The 21,908-nt window shown below is 48.2% G+C and overlaps 1 protein-coding gene across 2 annotated transcripts in view; it reads left to right on the top strand.

Annotated features, from left to right (window-relative positions):
- The window catches only part of LOC146812219 (protein-glutamine gamma-glutamyltransferase 6-like), a 379,129-nt gene that overhangs the window by 279,878 nt on the left and 77,343 nt on the right, over positions 1–21,908 (top strand). For both annotated transcript variants that reach the window (XM_085619248.1, XM_085619249.1), the window contains exon 6: positions 7,670–7,847. In XM_085619248.1, coding sequence (XP_085475374.1) covers positions 7,670–7,847 — 178 coding nt within the window. The remainder of the gene's footprint in view (positions 1–7,669; positions 7,848–21,908) is intronic.

The following is a 21,908-nucleotide window of genomic DNA, read 5'->3' as shown; positions in this document are numbered from 1 at the left end:
GACCTCCGCCAGCACCTTAACGTCAGTGTTTATCGTTGACAGCGGTCAATGGGAGACCTTTTGCATGGGATCTCGATCTGGTTTTGGCAGCATGATTACAAAACCCTCCTGCATAGATTTTGGCTATCTGCCAGGCACTCAGGCTTCCTGAAATACCTTCAAAAGCTTATCGAGGAGTACCTCCGAGTAGCTTTGATAAAACTCAGGAGGGAGCCCATCCATGCCCCGCGTCTTCGTAACAGGCCATGCCCTTTATGGAATCAAGTAGTTCTTGGTGAGGTCTTTTTCTAAGGCTACCACCTGATCCCTATTTAGTGTGGGGGTATCTGACTCTAACCCGGCAGTGCCACTGCGGGTGTCTTGCTTCTTATTAAGTTTCGACATATGTTGGTGTAATTCACTATTAATTGTGGCTTGTGTGATCACCATTTTTCTCTCGTGTCTCCCTAGAGCCATAGTCGTAGGTGGGGGTCTCTCGTGCTATGAAAGCCAGGCTAGGAGCCCGCTTAGATTACCACACTCCCTGTGTAGCCTCTGTCTATAGTCTTTCAGGGTAAACTTATCAAGTGTGTCCTGTATGTCTCCCGTTGGTTGCCATAGTACCTGAGCTCCCTCTTCTAAGGACACACCATAAGCGGCACCCCTCTGTGGTTGAGCTAACATCTGTTCCTGCTTTCTAAAGTTGCACTGCAGTTGGCATTTAATGCCCTATGTTTTAGTAAGGCATTTCTCCCTTAGGACCACCTTAAGTGCATCCCATTCCAACACCCAGGTTGACATTATCTCCCAGTTCCTGATGAAATGACCTGTTAACACTTTGCTGATGTCAGATCGAAAAGTGGTGTCTTTCAGGGTTTCTCGTTGGAGTCTCCAAGTGGAGGGGATAGCTGGGCAATTGCTGGCCCATGTGTAAGTGAGGACCACAGGTGTGGGGTCGGACAAGAATCTACCCAAGTGTTTCACCAACTGTATGCAGTCCCACAGGCACTGTGAGACAAGAATCCTATCCAGTGTTTTGTGCAAATGATGCACTGCAGAGTAATAAATTAACTTGCTTTTTGTCAGGGTTAAAGTTCTGCAAACATCCATGCAGTCCACATGTGTCATGACCTTGGTCAGTGTGCCTGCCATGCCCTGTATCAACAGTCCCCGTGAGGGTTTCCTGTCTAGTTCACCATTTAGAATATAAGTAAAATCGCCAGCCTTGAAGAGGGGGATACCCGTGTATAGTGCCAGCAAGTTCTGTATATTCTGCAAGAAAACCTTATCATCTTGCCCGGGAGTATATGTGTTTAACATGCATACCTCATTCCCATCTAACTATCCACAGATCAGGAATTAACACCCCTCCACATCAGCCAGGGCTCCCAGTATTGAAACGGTACACCCAGGGGTATGCATATAAATAGTTCCCTGGCCTATGTTGAGTTGGTGAGAAATGCAACTGGCTGCACCATTTTTTCTTTAGATTGTTAGCTTCCTCGTTGCCCAAGTGGGTTTCTTGCAACAAGCCTACCCTGTGATTTCTCAGGTAGGTGGGTACTCTACAATGCTAGGTGTAGTCTTGTAGTCCCCTGGTGTTCCAGGAGATGACTTTTACGGCTCCTGCCATGTGTGTAATCATCCATGCTGCCTCTGTTCAGTCCACCTGAAGGCGGAGGTCACGAGAACCTCTCCTATATCTTCCCTGTTCATACCATGCAGTACTCTTGCCCCAGGTAAACACCTGGAACCATCAAACTGTAATGTTTCCCCATGTTTATGGTCAAACCTTCTTTACTTCTTCTGTTTTAATACCGCATCCTAAAACTATAGATTTGTGATCCTGTAGGATTTGTTGCAATTTTTAAAGAAAAAGCGCTATTTCAGGTGAGGGCTGGCACCCCACCCCATGGCTCCCCCCCATAGGGGCGCACCTAGGTAGAAGAGGGCGGACGCCCCCAGCGGTTCCTGAAGTACCCTAATCTACAGAGTTTCATTATATCGAGGGTCCAAGCCTGTGTCATGGCAACCCCAGCTCTCACCCATGCAGCTTACAAGTTTAGTGGAGGTTCCCTGCTGCTGAATGTCCAGGCCCTGTGTAAGGCAGCTCCTGTCTTTTTGTAGTAGTTGCAGGAACAGCCCAGGTAGTTTACTGAGGCATCTCCCAAACAGGCAGTTGAGAGGAGGATGCCCCTGGTCTCCCAGATTCAGCCTCCCTGCAAGCCCATGGTGGTCATCTCAAGACCAGCGGGAGTCAGCTGAGGTCCCGGTAGTTGGCATGCCCCCTCCCCCCCAAAAAAACCCTATGGAAAATACACTGTCATGTGCTGGTTGCTTGCAACAATGTCTGTTGGAGGTATCCTCTGAAGACCCCAAAGTGTCCTCAACCCAGTCTTCAGCCACTTCCTGCGTGCCACCAGGTTGCACTTCTATGCGATGCATTTCTTCTGGGTGAGCCATTCCTCATCTCCGTTGCCCGGTAAATCCACTGTGGATACCCCTGGGGGCAGTTGTGTGCAGGCTCCTGTAAATGTAAATGTAAATGTGTTTGTACTTGTATAGCGCACTGCCACCCCCAACGGGGGCATCCTGGCGCTTTTACTCATACCGCTGTGGAACCCTTCCTGGCTTTCCATGTGAGGTGTCCACTCCTGGGCACCCCCATGGTGAGGCCAGGCATCCCAGCGCTGTTGGGGCCGTTGTGGAGATTAAGCAAGCTATTGCCCAGAGTTGCAGCGTGGGACCCATGATTAGAATAGGCACTGAGGCGAGAATATCCGGTCCGCGGAATTTATAGCCCGAGACCCTGCCGTGACGGGAATCGAACCCTGGTCCCGGACCAGTGCTCTGCATCGAGGTCTGCCACTCTAACCATTGAGCCACACTTCTCCAAGCTGTGCAAGCCCTGGCTGCTCTGGACCAGTGCCTCAGGTCCAGCCAGTCCCAGACCTCCTCCAGAGAGTCGAACAAGTGGGAGTGGCCCCCTCCACTACCCTCAACTTAGCCAGAAACAGGAGCATGTATCAGAGGTTAAGTGTTAGGAATTTTGTTTCAGAGCCATAAGCAATTTTCTTTGGGCCTGGATCCTGTGAGTGTAGCCTGGTAGGATTTTTCAATCAATCAAACCGTATTTATAAAGTCCTGCTAGTCACCCATGAGGGTATCCAGGCACTGAGAGCCTTGCTGTGGTTGGTGAAATCAGTTGCACAGCCAGTTCTTTAGTCACTTTCTGAATTTCTGAAGAGAGGGTGAGGTCCAGAGGTGGCGACGGAGTCTGTTCCAGAACTTTTTGCCAAAGTAGGAATGAGTCCAGAATATCGTTGTTCTCCAGGTATTCCGTAAGTTGGCGGTTGATGGCCTTTTTGAAGGACTTTAGAGGGGAAAGGCAGCAGAGAGATGGGGCGGTAATTCTTGAGCTTGTTGGGGTCGGCAGTGGTTTCTTGTGGAGAGGTTTGAACTCAGCGTGTTTCCATTTATCTGGGAAGTTGGCCATGGTGAGTGATGTGTTGAAGATGGTAGTGAGCTTGCTGCTGATCAACCTGCTTCTGAGGTCACATATATGGTGAGGACAGGGGCCTGTGGGTGTTCTTGAGCAGACGGATAGCATGATGACTGTGGTGCTCTGAGTGGTGAGTTGGTCCCAGGCAATAATCCGGTGGTCGGAGTTTGTATGAGTCCTCAACTGTACCTTCCGATGGATGCATGGGGGTGTGTGTGAGGGAGAGGGAGGTGGAACACAGGTGTCTGGAGGGTTGGTGGAAGCTCAGGCGGTGGTTGATGTATGCTGGTCCTTGATTGTGCTTGACTTTGTAGGTGTGGGTCAACCTCCTGACTTGACATCTCTTTTGCAAGGGAGCCAGTGGAGTTTCTTGGGGTGGTCGAGGATGAATCTGAATGCTGAGTTCTGTATGCGTTCTGTATGTCTGCAGTCTCATCAGGAGGTGTGTAGTAATTCATACGTAGAGTGCATTGCCATAGTCTCATCTGCTGGTGACAAGGGCTTGGGTGACGGTACGTCTGGTGCTGATGGCTAGCCATTCAAAGACCTTTCAGAGCATGCGAAGGGTGAGGAAGCAGGCGGAGGAGACCAAGTTGATCTGTTTTTTAATTGTGAGCTTGCTGTTAAGGATGATGCAGAGGTCGCAGGAGTGGTGAGTTGAAGGGGCTGAGGGTCCTAGTTCAGAGGGCCACCAGGAGTCATTCCACAGGGAGGTGTTGTTCCTGAAGATCATTACTCCTGTTTTGTCTGTATTGAGTTTGAGGCAGTTGTTTTGTATCCAGTCTGTGATGATTATCATTCACAGGCAGAAATTGGCCATTGTGGTGGAGGGGTCTTCAGATAGAGAGAGGATGAGCTAGGTATTGTCAGCATAGGATATGATGTTCAGTCTGTGGGTTCTGACGATGTTAGCCAGGGGGGTTCATGTAGTCATTGAACAGTGCAGGGCAGAGGGATGAACCCTGAGGGATGACTCAGATGATGTTCTTGGGTCTCGAGATGAATGGTGGTTGGCCAATTCTCTGAATTTTTCTTGTCGGGATGAAAGTGATCCATTTTAGGGTGTCCCTTTGGATTCTAATGTGATTAAACCTCTTGATCAGGGTGTGGTGGGGTATGGTGTCAAACGCTGCCGAGAGGTGGAGGAGGATCAGGGCAACCGCATCTACTTATGTCGTCAATGGCAGCGATTAGGACGGTTTCGGTCTGTAGTTAGTGTTGGACCCAGATTGGAATGAGTACAGAAGATTGTTGTTCTCCAGGTATTCCGTAAGTTGGCGGTTGATGGCCTTTTCAAGGACTTTAGAGTGGAAAGGCAGCACAGAGAAGGGGGGGGGGGGTAATTCTTGAGCTTGTTGCGGTCGGCAGTGGTTTCATCTGGAGAGGTTTGTATTCAGTGTGTTTCCATTTATCTGGGAAGTTGGCCATGGTGAGTGATGTATTGAAGATGGTGGTGAGCTTGTTGCTGATCAACCTGCTTCTGAGGTCAAATATGTGGTGAGGACAGGGGTCTGTGGGTGCTCTTGAGCAGATGGATTGCATGATGACTGTGGTGCTCTGAGTGGTGAGCTGACCCCAAGCAATAATCCGGTGGTCAGTTTGTATGAGTGGGAGTATCGAGGCTGAGTATGTCATAGGCGGCAGGTTGGGGTTGGAAGCGTTTGTAGATTGTGGATATCTTGTCATGGAGGAAGTCTGCCAGGATGACGCAGAATTCTTGGGAAGGGGTGATGATGTTTTCGGTGGCTGAGGGATTGGAGACCTTCCTGACAATGCTTAAGACTACTTTGCTGGGGTTTGTGCTGGTATCGATGCAGTAGACTTGGGTGTTCCTTTTCAGATCTCTCAGGAGTTTGTGGTAGTGGTTGAGGTATGTCTTGTAGGTGGTGCGGTCTGTGGGCTCTTTGCTGGTGCGCCATTTCCTTTCTAGCCGCTTGCATTTGCGCTTTATTGTTCTATGTTCCGTGGTTCACCAGCTGGCCTGCTTGGTGCATCTCTTGGATTTGAAAGGTGCAACTCTGTCAGCGCAATTGGTGAGAACTTCTTGACAGCCTGTTCAAGATTGGTTGTGGTGTCAGGGTGGGAGGTGTTGAGGGCATCCGTCCGTTGGCTCTCAGATACTTTGTTCCAGTTGCAGTGAGGTACTTGGCGGCTTGGTGGCAGAGCTGTGTGATACTGTGATGGTGAAGTGGACCATGGAGTGGTCTGTCCAGGTGAGCTCAGTGACATGGCTGTACTTTACTCTGTCACTGGCTGTGAAAATGGGGTTTAGCGTGTGCCCTGCGTTTTGTGTGGGGTTGATGACTAGTTGGGTGAGGCCAATATTCATGCTTCGAGGAGGTTGGCTGTGTTGGTGTCATTAAGTTCATTGATGTTAAAATCGATGTGTGGTGCATTGGATAATTTCTTTGTGGATGATGGCGATTCCACCTAAGTGCTTGTTGATGTGGTCTTTTTGTGCTACCTTGTAGCCAATGGGCATAGCGTAGGCAATGCAAGATGCTGATGCAGTGTTGAGCCAAGTCTCGATGAGGAAGACAACGTCGGGGTGAGGGAAGTGATGGTGTCCCAGATCTCTGTGGCACGCTTGCAGAGTGATTGGGTGTTGATTAGGAGGCAGTGGGGTTGTTCTGATGCAGTTGTGTTAGGCGTGGTGGTGGTTGCTTGCGCGGAGGCTTCGGTGTTGAAGGCGAAGAGACAGTGGCGGCAGGAGAAAGTTCCTTCTGTTGATCTTTGATAAGTGCAGTGGGGGGTTAGGTACACCCCACAGGCTCACCTCCTGGCCCCGCGATGCCATGGTCACAGGACTCTATCACGGCTCAGCGGAATCCATGATGTGATGCATCAAGCCAATTCTGTCCAGCCCTCTGCGTTTGCCGCTCAGCTGCCAGGTGGCGCCCTTGGTGTCTGCTGCAGCTTGTAGCCTGGAAGGTCTGATGCTGCCCCAGTGGTGCTCTTAGTCTCAAGCACCGCCAAGGCCCTCCGACGGCACCACTAGACTGGCCACATTTAACAACCTTTCAGCTCTCCATCTGCATCCACTGACAGGGTCGCTGTGTGCGCACCATTCTGAGGGAGCTTCGTTTAGAGCCGGCAGGTGGGGAAATAGGAGAAATAGCTGGATTATAGAGGATTGAAACAGGAAACTGGGTAGCTCCTCACTAGTGCGTCCTGTCAGCCATCTTGCGTGACCACTCCCCCCATGCCCAGAGGATAGTTGAAGGAAATTGCAACTTACCCTCCTCCAAAGTATGGGCATCGGCTTTCAGTTTAAAGTCGACCGATCTGCTGTGTGTGTACCGCTCTGTATGCAAGGACTTCCTTTAGTCTGTCTCACCTACCTCTCCTCTGCTCAAGTCCAAGGACTGCAAAACCAAGGATTCAGTGTCAATGTCCATTGCTTACTGGGAAAAATAATGATACTGGGATTGCACAATGTAGCAGATGGCAGGTCGTGATAGAGTGGAAGATATTTTGTTGTTATTGAAGGAAAATCAGAACAATGTTGAGTCTCAAATGTATTCTTTATTTGAATAATGCATTGCTAGATTGAACCAATACCACCTCAGAACAACAAACGTTTCCGAGCTCTATTATATCAGAGTTAAATTCTAGGTACTGCTTTATTGTATTCTGGGAGATAAAATTGAAATAATAAAACATGAATGTGTTGATTCATCCAGGAAATAATTACATTGCTTTTCCCTTCTGACATTCACATATTTGCTTTTCCCCTGACCTCTCTTCCCCAACCACCCCCTCCAGGTATTACCCATATTTCATATATCATTCGTTCTCCACAGTTTCTTATGAGACATTAGAATGCATATGCATGCTTTAATAAATACGACTTCATATCAGTTTTTACAACCTTAACAAGGCTTTTGCTAGGTACATTGCTTAGTGTGCTGCATGGCGCTATGCTGGCAGGTGTTGTATTCTTTGAATATGGTTAAATCCATTCAGATTAAGTAAAACATGAAAGATTGGATGAGCAGAGGTTTAACAGTTTGCAGGTTTATTTTTCAAAGAATGTTAACATGTGGCTAGTTCTGAAGTGTAAATGATGGAACATGCAGAGAGAATAGCAAAGATTCCCAACAGATGCCTGTTGCTTACTATTTTGTCAGTTTCTTCTTCATAGCTCAAATGCTTTTCAAAGTAATGCCTTGACTATTCATCCTACAGATCAACAGTTTGGATGATAAGGGCGTACTGATGGGCAAGTGGAATGGATCCTTTGGCCGCGGTGTGCACCCTGAGGCGTGGGTTGGAAGTGTTGACATTCTCAGGCGTTGGAAGAAAGGAGGGTACAGATCTGTTAAATATGGGCAGTGCTGGGTCTTTGGAGGAGTCACTTGCACAGGTACAGCTCTCTCTATATTACTCTATATGTTAAGAGAGATTGAGATTACAGTTGTTATGACCTGATGACACTGCATGGAAAGGGTAAGAGGCTGTACATGTTAGAGATGATGATGTTTCTTGTGCCGTTTCCTCTCACCAGTGACATATAGTTCCAGATTATCTGTCTCAACAACTCTCTGTAGAGATACAAAATGCTAGGCATTGGAGAAAAGAACACAGGGGCATATCAACAAGGGCTGGCGATATAATCATCGCCGCTTTAGCGCCCGTTCTTGGGCAAAAAGCGGCGATAATGATATTGCATTATTTACAAGGACATGCTAGCGCGTGTTTCCTTGATTCATCTCCCGTTTTGTTCATGCCTCGCTTTGCATCTCTAATGAGATGCAAAGTAGGCATTCCCTGCAAAAACGAATGGGAAATGGTCGCTAACTGTCCTTCTCCATATTTACAAGACGGCCCAGTACACCCATAGCGATATTAAAACAGCGCTAACCGCTGTTATCGCCGGTTTTGTTTATCTGCTTTTTCTATGACTACCCTATCTTTGACATGGGAGGTGGATTCAGTGGCTGAATCCACATCTCCCTATCATCAAGAATCTCCCTAACGCTGCGGGAATATCGCTGGATTTCCAGTGATATTCCGGCTCTGGAGAAACGCGTTGTTGATAACGCGTTATCCAGGCGATAAATTCCAGCGATAAATATTAAAGCTCTAAACGCGCTTTGCGATATTTATCGCCGTCTGTTGCTGATATGCCCCTCAGTGTTGACTTGATCGGAGAATGAGCTCCCACAAGGCGCTAACAAACCAACGCTCAACTGGTTTTAGTTAGAAACACATTAGCTCACAAATGTTACTTTGGTCCAAGCTGTTCTAGTCCATGTGTTGTGTGTACAGCGGTTAACCAAACAATAATCCTTATTCATTCTAGAATACTTAAGAAAACTTGTGAAAAAATATGAAGAGACTGGCTTAGAAGCAACATATATAAATATGACTGGGCATGCAGTCATCCTAAGATTATAACAAATGTATGTGGCTTCAGAATGTGAACGTATGCTATTTTTTGATGAATGACCACCTCACCCATTTGCATTGCATTGCGCTGCGCTAGAAAAAGGCTGTTGCAAATACATACATGATTCATACACTAAGGTTCAGTGCCGGCACTGATCATCTACTGCTATAAAAATAGTATTTGCCTACCTAAATTCATTGACATGCAAGGCGGAACATCTTCGTTTGTCAAGCAACTTTATTTTGGAACAAGAGTCAGATGAATACTGAAATGACAAATCAAAACATTGGACATACTGGCATTTTTAAAGGAGTTATATTAATTGGTAGTGCACGTATTGTATGTGTTTAACTAAACGAATTGTATGCATTGTGGGAGTTGTAGTGTCCCAGGGAGGTTTGGTCGATCCAGGTAAAAATCATTACGCGATAGAAGGAGGTGGGATTAGAAGGAGCGCGGAATGTTTAAAGAGGGTGGAGGAAATTAGAGATGGTAATCCTTTTAATGAACTGGAGAAGAGGACGGTTATGTTTTAGCAGGTACGTGAAAGGGAAAGTGAGCTCAATGGGAAGGGTTGAGAATAATGAAAGAGGAGAGATTTCTGGGTATGATTTGGGTCGAAGGAGGATGGGGGAGGAAAGAAGTGAGAAGTGTGAACGATGGTAACGGTGATGTAGTTATGGAATCGTTAGGGGTGAGGGTTCATGAAGTAAGGAAGTGTAAACAGGTGGGGGGAACGTTTGGAGGAGGAAGGTTTTGAAAGTAAATGACGGGAACTATCGACTGAGGTAAACGGAGCAGCAAAGAAGAGGCCATAAAAAGAATGGGGGACATTAATTGACAGTTATTAAATATTTTGGAGTTACATGGGGAAAAGAACCGAGTTAATGTAACTAGATTGACAATGTGCATTGTTATGGTATACATGTTGTTGTGTGCTTTTGGGTTTTGAACATATATCCTATTGTTCATTTACAGTTACCCCTGACGAAGGGCCCTGAGGGGCCCGAAATGCATTGGGTTATAATAAACTGCTTTTGACGAACGTTGCCTTATTACTTGTTCTTTGAAGAAGTTCGGATGGCCCACTTGGACATGAGAAATGTTGGAAATTGCATTTCCTTGCATGGGATGCTTTATGTTTAAAAGTAACAGAAGTGGGAAAACATGGTATAAAAGGAGACGGAAAAATAAACTAAAGAAGATGAAGGATTAAGTGTACCTGCAACTGCAGTAAAGGCTGTCGCCACTGGTTTTGGGGCAAAAAGTAGCCTCAATATGACGGTGAAAGGAAAAGGAAACATAAACCTATATCCAAATGCCGGTGGTCATGATAAACAGTGTGGTGCTTAAACAATAAAAAGTAGGACGACCAAAAAACGAGGCTCACCTCTGCCCTCTCCCTCACCCACCAAACAACACCTCCCACATCACTCTCCATCTCTTATGGTGTCCAGTGTTTTCCATGTCTCGTTTCCAGGTAGCCCATCAGTGGATGTTGCATGTCCCCCATAGACCTATGTAGGGAATAATGGAAGTGCTGAGCAGTGATATTTTAGGTTGTAAGTTGAAGCACCCTGAGACATCTGGGGCACGTAAGTTCTCTATATTCTTGTTTGAGAAAGTCAAAGTAGGCCTCTTTTGCCTCCAGTGTCGCCAAATTTTTTCCATCTTTATCAATTTTCAGACTTTGTAGCCCCTTTATCAGGAACCATGTCCTAGCCCCATGGAGCTAAGATTGCCTGTCTAGCCGCATCTACAGTCAGGTCCATCGCGCTCCCTCAGTGAGAGTGCAGTGGAAGTGTGAGTGAGCTGGGCAGTCTCAGTATAGTATAGGCTTGGAATAGGGGCATTTCTGTGTGGAACATTTTGTTACTGCTATTAAGTACTGCTGTACAATATGGCTGTAGCTTTGGGCAATGCCATAAGAGGTGCGTGAGGGTACCAGATGAGCTCACCTTCTCCAACACCCCGGTGATTTATTTGGGAACCAGTTCTAGACCTGGGCAGGTGTGTGGTACCAGTAGTGAATAACTGTAATCATGGCTTTCCTTCCTGCAGCATTGGTTGCCGTTGTACGTTTGCAGTGAAATGTTTTCCCCCATTCCTTGTCTGTGAGTGTGCATTCTAATTCTGTTTTCCATTTCTTTTGAGCTGCCATTTGTGGTTGCAGCCAGGACGCTCTGAGCAGTAGCATATATACATCAGAAACCATGAGTCTATCATCGGATTTCGATAGGAGCCTAATCCATGAAAATACACTTATCACCCTATACCTTACCCATCCCTAAACCCTAAAAGCTTTCTTACTATTAAATACCCTTAACCACGCCAAACCTTAAAAACACCCTTACCACCCTATACCCTTATTCACCCCATAACCCTTAAAATGCCCTTACCCAAATTCCTAATATATAAATCTTACCAACTGATAGTCGCCACTAGGTGGTTATAGTTAGTAATTAGTTTCCATAATAAAAGTGTTTTTTGTTATGAAAATAACTTTGGCGCCATTTGACGACTCTTCACTAAAGTTTCAGACCTAGTACGCAACTGAGTTCAGCTGCTGTGTTAAATGTTTCAGGGTGATTCATCAAACGGGCGCCGAGAAAAAGGGGGTGACCCAAAATGCTTTTCCCCATGCAATTTTCCATGGGAATTTTAGACAGAACTACAGCACGAACTGCTGGGCAGAATTACATCAAATTTGTCATAAAGATAGCTCTTGGTCCAGAAAGAGCTTTTTTGTAATTATGTGTAAATCTCTTGAGTAGTTTTGGAGTTATTTAAGAAAAAAGCAATATAGATATCTAGGGACACAAAATCCTCCACTGACCCGACATTTGATTGGCTGAGATGTGATTGGCTGTAAACACTTCAACCAGGAAGTGTTGGCAGCCATCTTTGGACTCTGACTCAGCCAAGTCCCACTGAAAGGCAAAAAACACACATGAGGGGGCAGGGTAGGAGTACCCTGATCCCCTAGGCCTTATGGTGGGGTCTCATAGAGATTAACACAGATCCAGAGAGAGCTATCTCATAGTCATTTTTTGAATAACCTTTTTCGAATTCTTGTCAACTTCTTTTTCAAGTCTATCAACTCCTGGTGTATGAGGGATGTCCCAACACCGGTCCGGGTTCAAGCCTTGTGACTCCTGTCATAAGCTGATGTCTGTGACGGATCCGCACCTCATGTGTCTTTGGTGTCTGGAGCGCGACCACAACCCTGTCATGCTCTGACTGCCGGGCAATGAATCCAAAGTTATTAGAGGCCCAGCGGTCGGCTCCGCGTCGTTCCCTGTCTCGTTCGAGAGGAAGGTCTTGAGGCCGCTCGCAGAGCCCCCACACCTTGTCGCACTCCAAGTCTTCAAGGTCTTCGGGTAAGTCCAAGAAGAAGGAGGCGAGAAGCACCGGCGCTCTTTGCCTTCTCCCCGTTGGTTGTCTAACGTGATGCAGTACTCGGAGCATTGTCGCACTTAAGGCCCGGTCTCCAAGGCCTACTTCAGGGACGACTCCGCACCTCCCTTGTTTCCGGGAGTTGGAGCATCCTCTGCACAACACCTCAACTTCTATGAGGCCCTCTACCTCGTCTTTGGGCAGCCTGACTTTGCTGTCATGCCTTTGGGCCCTGTGGAGCCGGTCAGGGGCCCTGGGCCTTTGATGCTGGTGGCTCCGGGTGGCTCCACGGATCTAGGCTTGGATCCAGATCGACGCTGGTTGATCTCACATGACCTTCCATGGTGCCGGCCGTGCCTCCAGCTGGCGCCGTCCCCATCCTCACCCCAAGATGGACCCGGACCGATGTCGATCGATGTTGAATCTGACGCCTGAGGGTACTTTTGCTCCCATGTTCATCCCTGGTGTTCCCTACTGCCCATAAGGTGGTGATGAGGACTGGGTGGGGTCTCTGGACCCTTTAGCACAGCAGCTGGAAGAACCGGACTGGCGAGAGGACCTGGTTAACGCTAGTGGTCTGGATACTTCTCCAGACCTTGGCGTGCTTTCTCCGCCAACCGTGGCTATGGAGGAGGGAGCATCCTAGGCTGTGGTGGTGCGAACTGCGGCCGAGGTCTTGGGCCTTGAGCTCCCTTCAGTGGCAGTCTGGACTAGATCTCCCTTCAGTGGCAGTCAGGACTAACCTCCTGACAGAGGTGCTTCCGCCTGCTGAATCCTCCTCTGAATACGTTCTGCCCTCTAATGAAGCCCTCACTAATGTTCCCCTGGGCACCTGGTCCAAGCCCAGCCCAGGGCCTCCTGTGGAAACGGCAAGTGCCCGCTGCCATTGCCAGACCCCGGGTGACCAAGTTTTCCTCACCCAATACCTTTCCCCTTAGTCCAAGCCTCTTCTTTAAAGGGCGCATTCCCTTCTGCTCCTCCAGATAGGGAATCCAAGATGCTGGAACACCTTGGGAAGCGCATGTTCTCATTCAGCAGCTTGGCACTACGGTCTGTGAATACCACGTACCTCTTGGGCCGATACTCCCACATCATCTGGGATATGGTTGCTCAGGTGCTGCCTCGGTGCCCGGAGAAGGCCCAGGCCATCCAGGCAGCGGTGGATGGGAGAGACGCAGCCAAATTTACAATCAGATCTGGGCTGGATACCACCGACTCACTCAGCAGAATGATTGTCATGTTGGTAGCCCTTAGGCGCTATGCCTGGTTGAGGACATCTGGCTTTTCAGGGGATGTCCAGTCAACTTTGCTGGACTAGACCATTGATGGCTGTTGTCTTTTTGGCGACAAAGCAGACTTGGCGCTGGAGCGCTCTAAAGATCTCAGGCTATGGCTAAATCTTTAGGCCTCGCTGCGCCTTCCCGACCGTCTGCCTTTCTCCCCTTTCCTGGCTACGGAAGGGGCGCCCAGCCACACGGCCCAGCCACATCCGGCCAGCCTAGCCAATGGTTCACGTAAGCTGCTCAGCCTCTGCGTGGCCGTCAGACTCAGCGACCTCGTGTGTCTGGGAGCCAGCAGGCAGGCCAGTCCACCCTTTCCCCCCGCCTCAGCCTCTAAACCCTCCTAGTCTGACATTTCAGGCCCATCAATGGCCAGTGGGTGGCAGCGTTCAATATCACCTCCCCCACTGGCAATCTATTACGTCGGACAGGTGGGTTTTGCTAATAGTCCGAAGGGGCTACTCCGTCTCCATCGAGACTACCACTCCCTTCATGCCACCGTCTTTCAAGTGCATGTCGGAGGATCATTTAACACTTCTCTGCCAGGCACTCTCAGCTCTCTTGGCCAAGGGAGCTATCGAGAGGGTCCCTGCGTAAGGAGTAGGTTGTGGTTGCTATTCCTCCTACTTTCTGGTGCCCAAGAAGGACAAAGGCCTGCGTCCTATTGTAAACCTCCGTGCCCTCAACCACTTGCCCCAGAAGGAATGCTCTGGTCCTGTCTGCCCTCGACCCTGGAGACTGGATGGTGACATTGGACTTGCAGGACGTCTATTTCCATATTCCGGTCCTGCCAGCCCAAAGACGCTACCTACGGTTCACGGTAGGCCATAAGCATTTTCAGTTCTACGTGCTCCCCTTTGGCCTTACCAGTGTCCCTCGGGTGTTCACGAAAGTTATGGCGGGGTCGCAGCTCATCTGCGCAGATCAGGCGTTCCAGTCTTCCCATATCTCGATGACTGGCTGTCTCCCACCTCCAGACAACGGCAGAACTCCTGCACTCGCTGGGGTTCACTATAGGCCTGGGCGGAGTTCGTGGAGTTCGCTATGTGGTACTCCACGAAGTGCAAAAAAAAAAACTCTGCTGTGCCACGTGGAGCTCTGCAAGCAGCGGAGTGCATTTTGCCGTTCGCTGTGATTTTCAGCGCTGGGTGTTTTTTCCGCACTGTGCAATCATTGCAAACTGCACCATGCACAGCACAAGCAGGCGCTGTTTCCTGTCTGCCACTCAAGTAGATTTTTTTACTCGAGCAGCAGCTTTCTCAACTCAAACGGAGAGTTTCTCAACGCGAGCGGTTGCGTGCATACAAGACGACTCGCGTTGAGAATTCTCGGCGGGAGGTCAGTTTTCCACACCCATGCTCGCCATCTTGACGTTGATGATCGCGAACGAGGAAAAATCTCACCGGGAGGTGGATTTTCCTCGCTCGTGCTCGCCAACTTGACGTTGATGACTGCGAGCGAGGAAAAAAACTCGGCTCTGCTATGCAGAGTGGAGTTTTTCAGAATTCTGTCAGCTCAGTGTAAAACAGAGTGCAGAAAACTCCGCAAACTCCACGAGCGGAGCGGAGTTCACCGCCCAGGGTTAGTTCACTATCAACATGCAAAAGTCACACCAGACTCCCTCTTAGACACTCCCTTTCATCTGAGCTGTTCTGGACACAGTGCAGTTTCGGGCCTATCCTCCCGAGCAGCCACTCCGGGATATTCGGGCTACAATACCGAAGTTTCAGCCTCTATCCCGGATTTTGATGGGAATGACCCTGAGGCTGCTGGGCCTCAGGGCCTCCTGCATCCTGTTGGTGGATCATGCCAGATGGCATATGCGGGATCTGTATTGGGACCTGAAGTTCCAGTGGGCGCAGCATCAGGGGAATCTCTCCATGTACTTCCAGATCTGGGAGGGAACTGCACAACAATTGCAGTGGAGGCTCACGAACCAAGCTTAGGTTAGAGGCAGATCCCTCTCCCTTCCCCAACCAGATCTAACAGTGGTGACAGATGTGTCAGTCCTGTCTTGGTGTCAAGTTGGACACCCCACAAGGAATGTCAGACCACTGCGTGCTGGAGTGTCTGTGTGCAGGGACTTCAGTGTCTCATGTCAACATGGAAACTTCTCCTCCTGTTTGCTCAGCGAAGACGTGGCACTTATATACCCGAAATGTACCCTCAGGGGTTCTACCTAGACGAGTCATAGTACTATGGGCCTGTCATCCAAGGATGACGATAGCAGTGACTTTTGTACAGAGTTAATATGCAGAAGATAGTAATCCTGCTGTGATACTAATTATCCTCGTGCATGATAAATGAAGATAGTTTTCAAAGAAAACCACACAACATTTATTCGGCACCTAACTAGGTGAAAGGTCAGCACCAAAGCCGTTATGAAGAGCAAGGTAGGACAAATGTAGTTAAAAGGTTGTGCAGATAACTAGGCCTTTACTGTTACTGTTACTAGTTTTCAAAGAAAACCACACAACATTTATTCGGCACCTAACTAGGTAAAAGGTCAGTGCCAAAGACGTCATGTAGAGCAAGGTAGGACAAATGTAGTTAAAAGGTCGTGCAGCTACCTAGGCCTTTACTGGGGGCTGCTGGGTTGCCCCACAGGCTTCCCACACTAATTTCATTTTGGTCCCGGGGAGGTGGCAGCATGGCCCTCACATTAATTTTTTATTTTGCCCTGGGGAGGTGGAGGTACCTGGGAATGTGGGGGGCAAACTTCAGATTTTGCCTTAGGGAGGTGGCGCTCCCCAGGGCTTGGCCTTTGCTGAACAGGCAATCCCGGCATTTCTGTTAGAATTAGGCCCCAAGGAGGTAGTGGAGAGGTGGGCTTGTGTGACCCCCGTCTTTATTCCTACAATACCCCTGGGACCTGGCCCACCCTGGGACCAATTAATAATGAAGCATGTGCCGTGAAGATGGAGACACTTGTTAGAGCTATGTTTCATCAGGATCCGCAGATCCTGCCGAAAATGTAAAAGATCCCCCTCCCCCCCGTCCCAAGAGGCTTACGGGTTCAGGGTGTTTCTACCCTGCCCCTTTTCTTTTTGAAGTTTTTTTTCTGCAACTCGGTTCAAGCCGAGTCACAAGATGGCTGCCAACACTTCCTTGTTTGAAGTGTTCTCAGCCAATCAGATCTCAGCACAAGATCGGGATGGATTCCAGGTACTCCTTGTCCCCATATATACTACTTGAGATTTCTTCACAATTCTACGCAACTACTGAATGGATTTACACCAAATCACAAATAGGACACTTTCTGGACCAAAACCTTCCTGCCAAATTTGGTGTAATTCCGTCCAGCAGTTTGGGCTGTACCCATGTCTCAAGTACCTATGGAAATTAACATGGGGAAAATGCGTTTTAGGACCCCCCCTTTTTCTGAGACCCTGCTTGACAGATCACCCCAGAATTTTCAAGACAGCAGCAGAAGTGGGCGTCAAACTAGTTTTGAAAATTTCGCGAGCATTCATCAAAAGACGCCAAAGTTATTGGCAAGTGAAAAAACGCTCTTCCTATCGAAACTACATCATAACTATAGTTACCTACTAGCGACTGCCAGTAGGTAATATATATATTGATTTCTCTTACCTGATACATACTTACATTTTCATTGTAAAGAAATGCGTGGTAGTTGTTTCCTGCGGTGGGCTCTCCATGTATCTACCAGTTCAAAGTCCTCGAGCCATTTGTGGGTCACCTCCGTGAAGACTCCCTTTTGCCCCATTCTATGTGTCAAATTCTGTGCCCTTCATCACCATGTTAAAGCCCCTCCATAACTGCTTCCGCATCCGGGGTTGTCAGAATTTGCGACATTGCCTCACGGAGAAAGCCTTCCTGGGTGTCGGTAGGAGCATATATGTTTTGTGTGATTGTGTGTGACTGTTACAATACTGGTACCACCAGTAGTCTACCTGGGACCTCAGCAACAGTGGACAGTAGTATGCCTTTAAGTTTATTGATAAGTAGTATGGCCCGAGCTCACCTCTTAGCTGGGTTGGAGGGCAGGATGTATCTGGTGAACCAACATGTGTGGAGCCGGTTCCAATTTCTTTTGTGCAGGTGAGTTTCTTGTAATAAGCAGATGTCACAGTTTGAGTCTTTGAGAATATGCAGCACAGAGCCACACTTCACTGGGCCATTGAGGTCCCTGGTGTTCACATTAAGTATGTAGTAGGGTTGGGTAGGGTAGCAAACCATCCCTGCTGGTGGTAGTGAATGCTGTTGTTGTCCATAGGGCTGTGTGTTTTCGGGCAAATGTGAAATGAAGACAGTGTTATTATGAAGTGGTTGGGTCCACAATTTACCTTGTAAATGTATCAACTAACATTAACAGGCTTCCACTCCCCCCAACTGGAGTGATCCGTATGGACTGTGAGCCAATAATATACCCATAGGGTCCATGGTCCATCTTGCCAGTCACTAGTGTATCTCTCGGCAATCCCCATTAATCTGTGGGGTTGCATCTTCACAGCCTCGATCCCTCCTTTAGTGGTGGATACCTGGCTGTTGATCATATTCTCATAGACTAGGTGCCGTATCATTGGTCTGCAGCATGTTCAGAATTGCTTGCCACTCTCTTTGCATCTCGTACTCTGAGGGTTTTTCTGTTGATCTTTTCTGCGTCACTCTGGTTCAATTCCTGACTCATCGCGGGGCGTTTTGCCTTGGGAGGCGTACCTGGTTGGATTATAAGCTCTGTCGGCTCTGAGAGCTCAAGAATTGCAGCAGCCACTGTGAGGTACAAGCCTCGTGGGCCTCTCAATTCCTGCTAAAGTGCAGTTGGAAGGCATGCTCCCAGCGCTATTTAACAGCTTTACTTTGAGGGAAGGTGGTGATTAGCTTTAGTTGCCAATGACGCTTTAGGGTGCCCAGTGCCAAGTCCTGGTAGAGAAAATCTTAGCACCCTCAAACTGTATGGCATCCAATTGATGAGCTGTTTCCATGATAGCTTCCTTCTGGCGAAAGTAAAGCAGGCAGGCCAAAATATCTGGCAGGGTGCTGCCAGGACCACGGCCCTTATGACTATGGGTTCTGTAGAGTTACATGTCACCTATTGGGAACTCGGGCAGTACCTGATGGAATAGGTGTTACACATACATCTCAATATCCCCCTCTCTCCTGTCTTCTCACCCCAAGGGACTCAGCAGGTGGTACATCTTTATGATCTATTTTCCAGGTCCTCCAGGTGTACCTGCAGTGTATAGTTTTAGTCCTGTAAGTCAACCAGCTCCTATCTGTAGGAGTCCAGTTACTCCTCTCTGGCATCGCTGGCGTCCTCAAGGATGGAGATTCTTTGCCCCAGGTACCCCATGTTATGTTGCATACAATTTGTCTTTCAAGACTTCTGCCCAGAGCAGTGGAGATGTTTATTAGAGAGGCCCTCCTTGAAGACACTGGTTAGCGAAGTTCCGCTCTTGTTGGTGAGAATCTATGCAGAGAGGGCACTCTGCTCTCCTCATCTCAGGACTCCATTTACAGTGCGTATCAGCTTTCTGTGAGGTATCGAGTCTTTGTGGGATTTGTGAACTGCCATATCCGAGGGGGTCACCGAGAGTGTCACCAGGAGGCAATTTCTATTTGTGTGATTGAGGTTGCCTCACTTCTAACGTGTCAGACCCCATGTAATGCTCAGATCTCCCCTGGACCAAGGTATGTACCATCACTTTCCCAGGGAGAGAATATCAGTTCCAAACTTATGGAATATAACATATACACAGCACTTCCTAAGGTGGGCAAACTTTCAACACTCCCCCAAAGGCAAGGCAAGAAAACAATATATACACAGACTTTGCACATCACTTGCCAGGAGTAGAACAACTTCCTATAATAAATTACCTGCTAGAAGGGAATTCACCCATCCTTCTACAACAGAATACTTGGCCAAGAAGAGTCCACATCTCCTGCTTCAAGGAAAAGACGAATTCAAACATATGGAATATATAAATTTATTAAAACAATACTTCAATCACGGGCAGGCCGAATATATATTGATCATGGCAGACTCTCACATATCAAATAACCGATTGAAATACACAATCAAAGCAAATATATATATGTAGAAATATATATGTATGGATATAAGAATCAGAAAATAAGAAGGAAAGGAGAGAATCAGTAAAGAATCAAGAGACAGTTAGTAGAAGAGACACCTCACCTACTGCTCCATCATTTCACCCCATTTCGCTCAAGGGGAGTCCATTGCTTGAACCGGGTGAAGCTCAGAAGTGACACCAGCCTCAATTCTTCCGTGACAACACGTCTGCTCCACGGCGTGAACTTCCACCAGGCCAGTGTAGGCTCCCCTTTTTAATACAAATTCAAACACAGCGAAGCTTTTAGCAAGCCTCGCCCCCTCCTTCTCATGAGAGCCCGTACCAGCCTGCTCCAAGGCCACTGCATCGGTTGATCAGGCCTTTGCTTTGGCTCCGAGACAGACCATGTACATTCCTCTGATAAGAACCAGTTCTCTCTAGTCAGTACAGTGTGAAAAACAGGAGGAAAGCAAAACATGCCCTCTTCTTCATGCAGGCACAGAAAATGGCTTCAGCATGAAAATGGAGTTAGTTAAGCCATGCACACAGAAAGGCCCAAAGCAAGATGAAATTGAAAAGCAAGATGACATGAGAACATGTCAAAGGCAAAAGTCAGCACTGCCATAAAGCAAGGTAAAGTCAGAAAACAGAATGACATTAACTACTAAAAGACAGCAAGATTACAGGACAGAATAGAAGCAGGCATATGCAAACCCATCCTACATTAAGGCTAGGGTAACATAAAACACTTAAGTCAGTACAAAATGGTGGTGGTTGAGGGTCATCATAGGGTGTCAGACCACAAAAATGGCTCATTCACTACACCCCAGGAGGTCTGATCACCAACATTCTGGCCTGTTGACGGGGTCAGTACTCTCAAAGTTCAAAGCTGATGCCTGATGAGGCTGGGTTAGCAAACAGGTGTTGGGCTTTCCACTGGGTTATCCAGCCAAGCCCACAATTCTGAGGAAGGGTCTCGGCCTCTGCTCTGGAGTCACTGCCTTCCCAATAGCAGGGAGTCGCCAATCCCTGGTCTCTCCCGCCACAGTCGAGGGGCGGAGGCAAAGGTAGGCTCCACCAGGGCCCAGCTTTTCCTCACTCTGGGCCAGGCTACTCAAAATGTGGGTGCCTGCCTGAATTTCTTCTGCAGCACTCAGACTGCACTCACCTTGCTCGATCCTCTCACCTGCTTGTCTCCTTCCTTGGTCCACCTCTGGTGGTCATAAACGACTGTCGTCAAAAGGGCAGGGACACCTAGTGGCCCCACTGTAGTGCCGGTATCTCCCAGGAGCCAGCCTGGTTGGGGGCAGAAGTTGGACTGGTCCCTGTCAGAGAATAGCTCTTTCTACCCTGGGAACAGCTTCTCTGAGTGCAGGCGCCGGTCCAGGTTTTTCACCCGCTTAGGTATCTGATGCAGGCCCCATCGTCACCAACACCATCTGCACTCACCCTATGCGAGCTGTTCATCCGGTTTTTCTTTTACCTCTGGGGTACCTCCACAGGCCTGGGCTGGGGTAGATGCAGCCGCTATGAGGAGGCAGGATACCATGCGACCCCCTCCGCAATGCCAGTGCCTCCTGGATGTGAAGCCAGACCCATTGATCTGCCATTCACAATACATTCAGCGGCACGCCACAGAGGTGCCAAGCTTGCACCTCTGGGGCCACCCGCAAGGAGCCGGTTGTGCTGAGGTATGTCATCCCATCGTGGGCAAGGCTTCAGCCAATGGGTGGGGGCAGCATGGTCGAAGGAATGGGAGGCTAGGTGCGGAGTGAAGAAGAAATGCTTCTACTCCATCGCCATGTTGGTCACCCCCTTTCTTATAACTTTACACCTCTGCTTTTGAGATAATGAAGATATCATTAGCTTCTAGCAAATTAAACTTGCCCACTTTTTACAGTCAAGCTCATCTTTAATGAATGACTTGGATTTGTTCCGGAGATTTACTACCGTTCTAAATGTTTAGCAAGCCATAGGGTTGTTTATTATGTATTGCCATACACTCGCCACACCTTAGCATTTTCAGCATTCCTCTAAATTGATATGTGACGTTTGAGCTAAGTCAAGACAGCCATGATGAGACTGAAGCAAATATCAGAAAATGCATCATTAAATCATATTAAATCATATGTTTCAGCAACAGTGGATCCTAAACAACTGGGCAAAGAACACTCTTCAATTAACTCTCAGGATAGCGTGGTCCAAGCAGTCCAAGGTTCCCCTGGTGGGGAAGTGGATACAGGATTGTGAACACGGGCTCACAACTCAGAATGTTCACATCAGCAGTAATAGATCATTGTCCAGCCAAACATTCACTTTTATGA

Source organism: Triturus cristatus, chromosome 7 (assembly GCF_964204655.1).
Source record: "Triturus cristatus chromosome 7, aTriCri1.1, whole genome shotgun sequence".
Classification (NCBI taxonomy): Eukaryota; Metazoa; Chordata; class Amphibia; order Caudata; family Salamandridae; genus Triturus; species Triturus cristatus.
The sequence above is the reverse complement of the archived record's forward strand: the minus strand, read 5'-3'. Positions and strand labels throughout refer to the sequence as shown.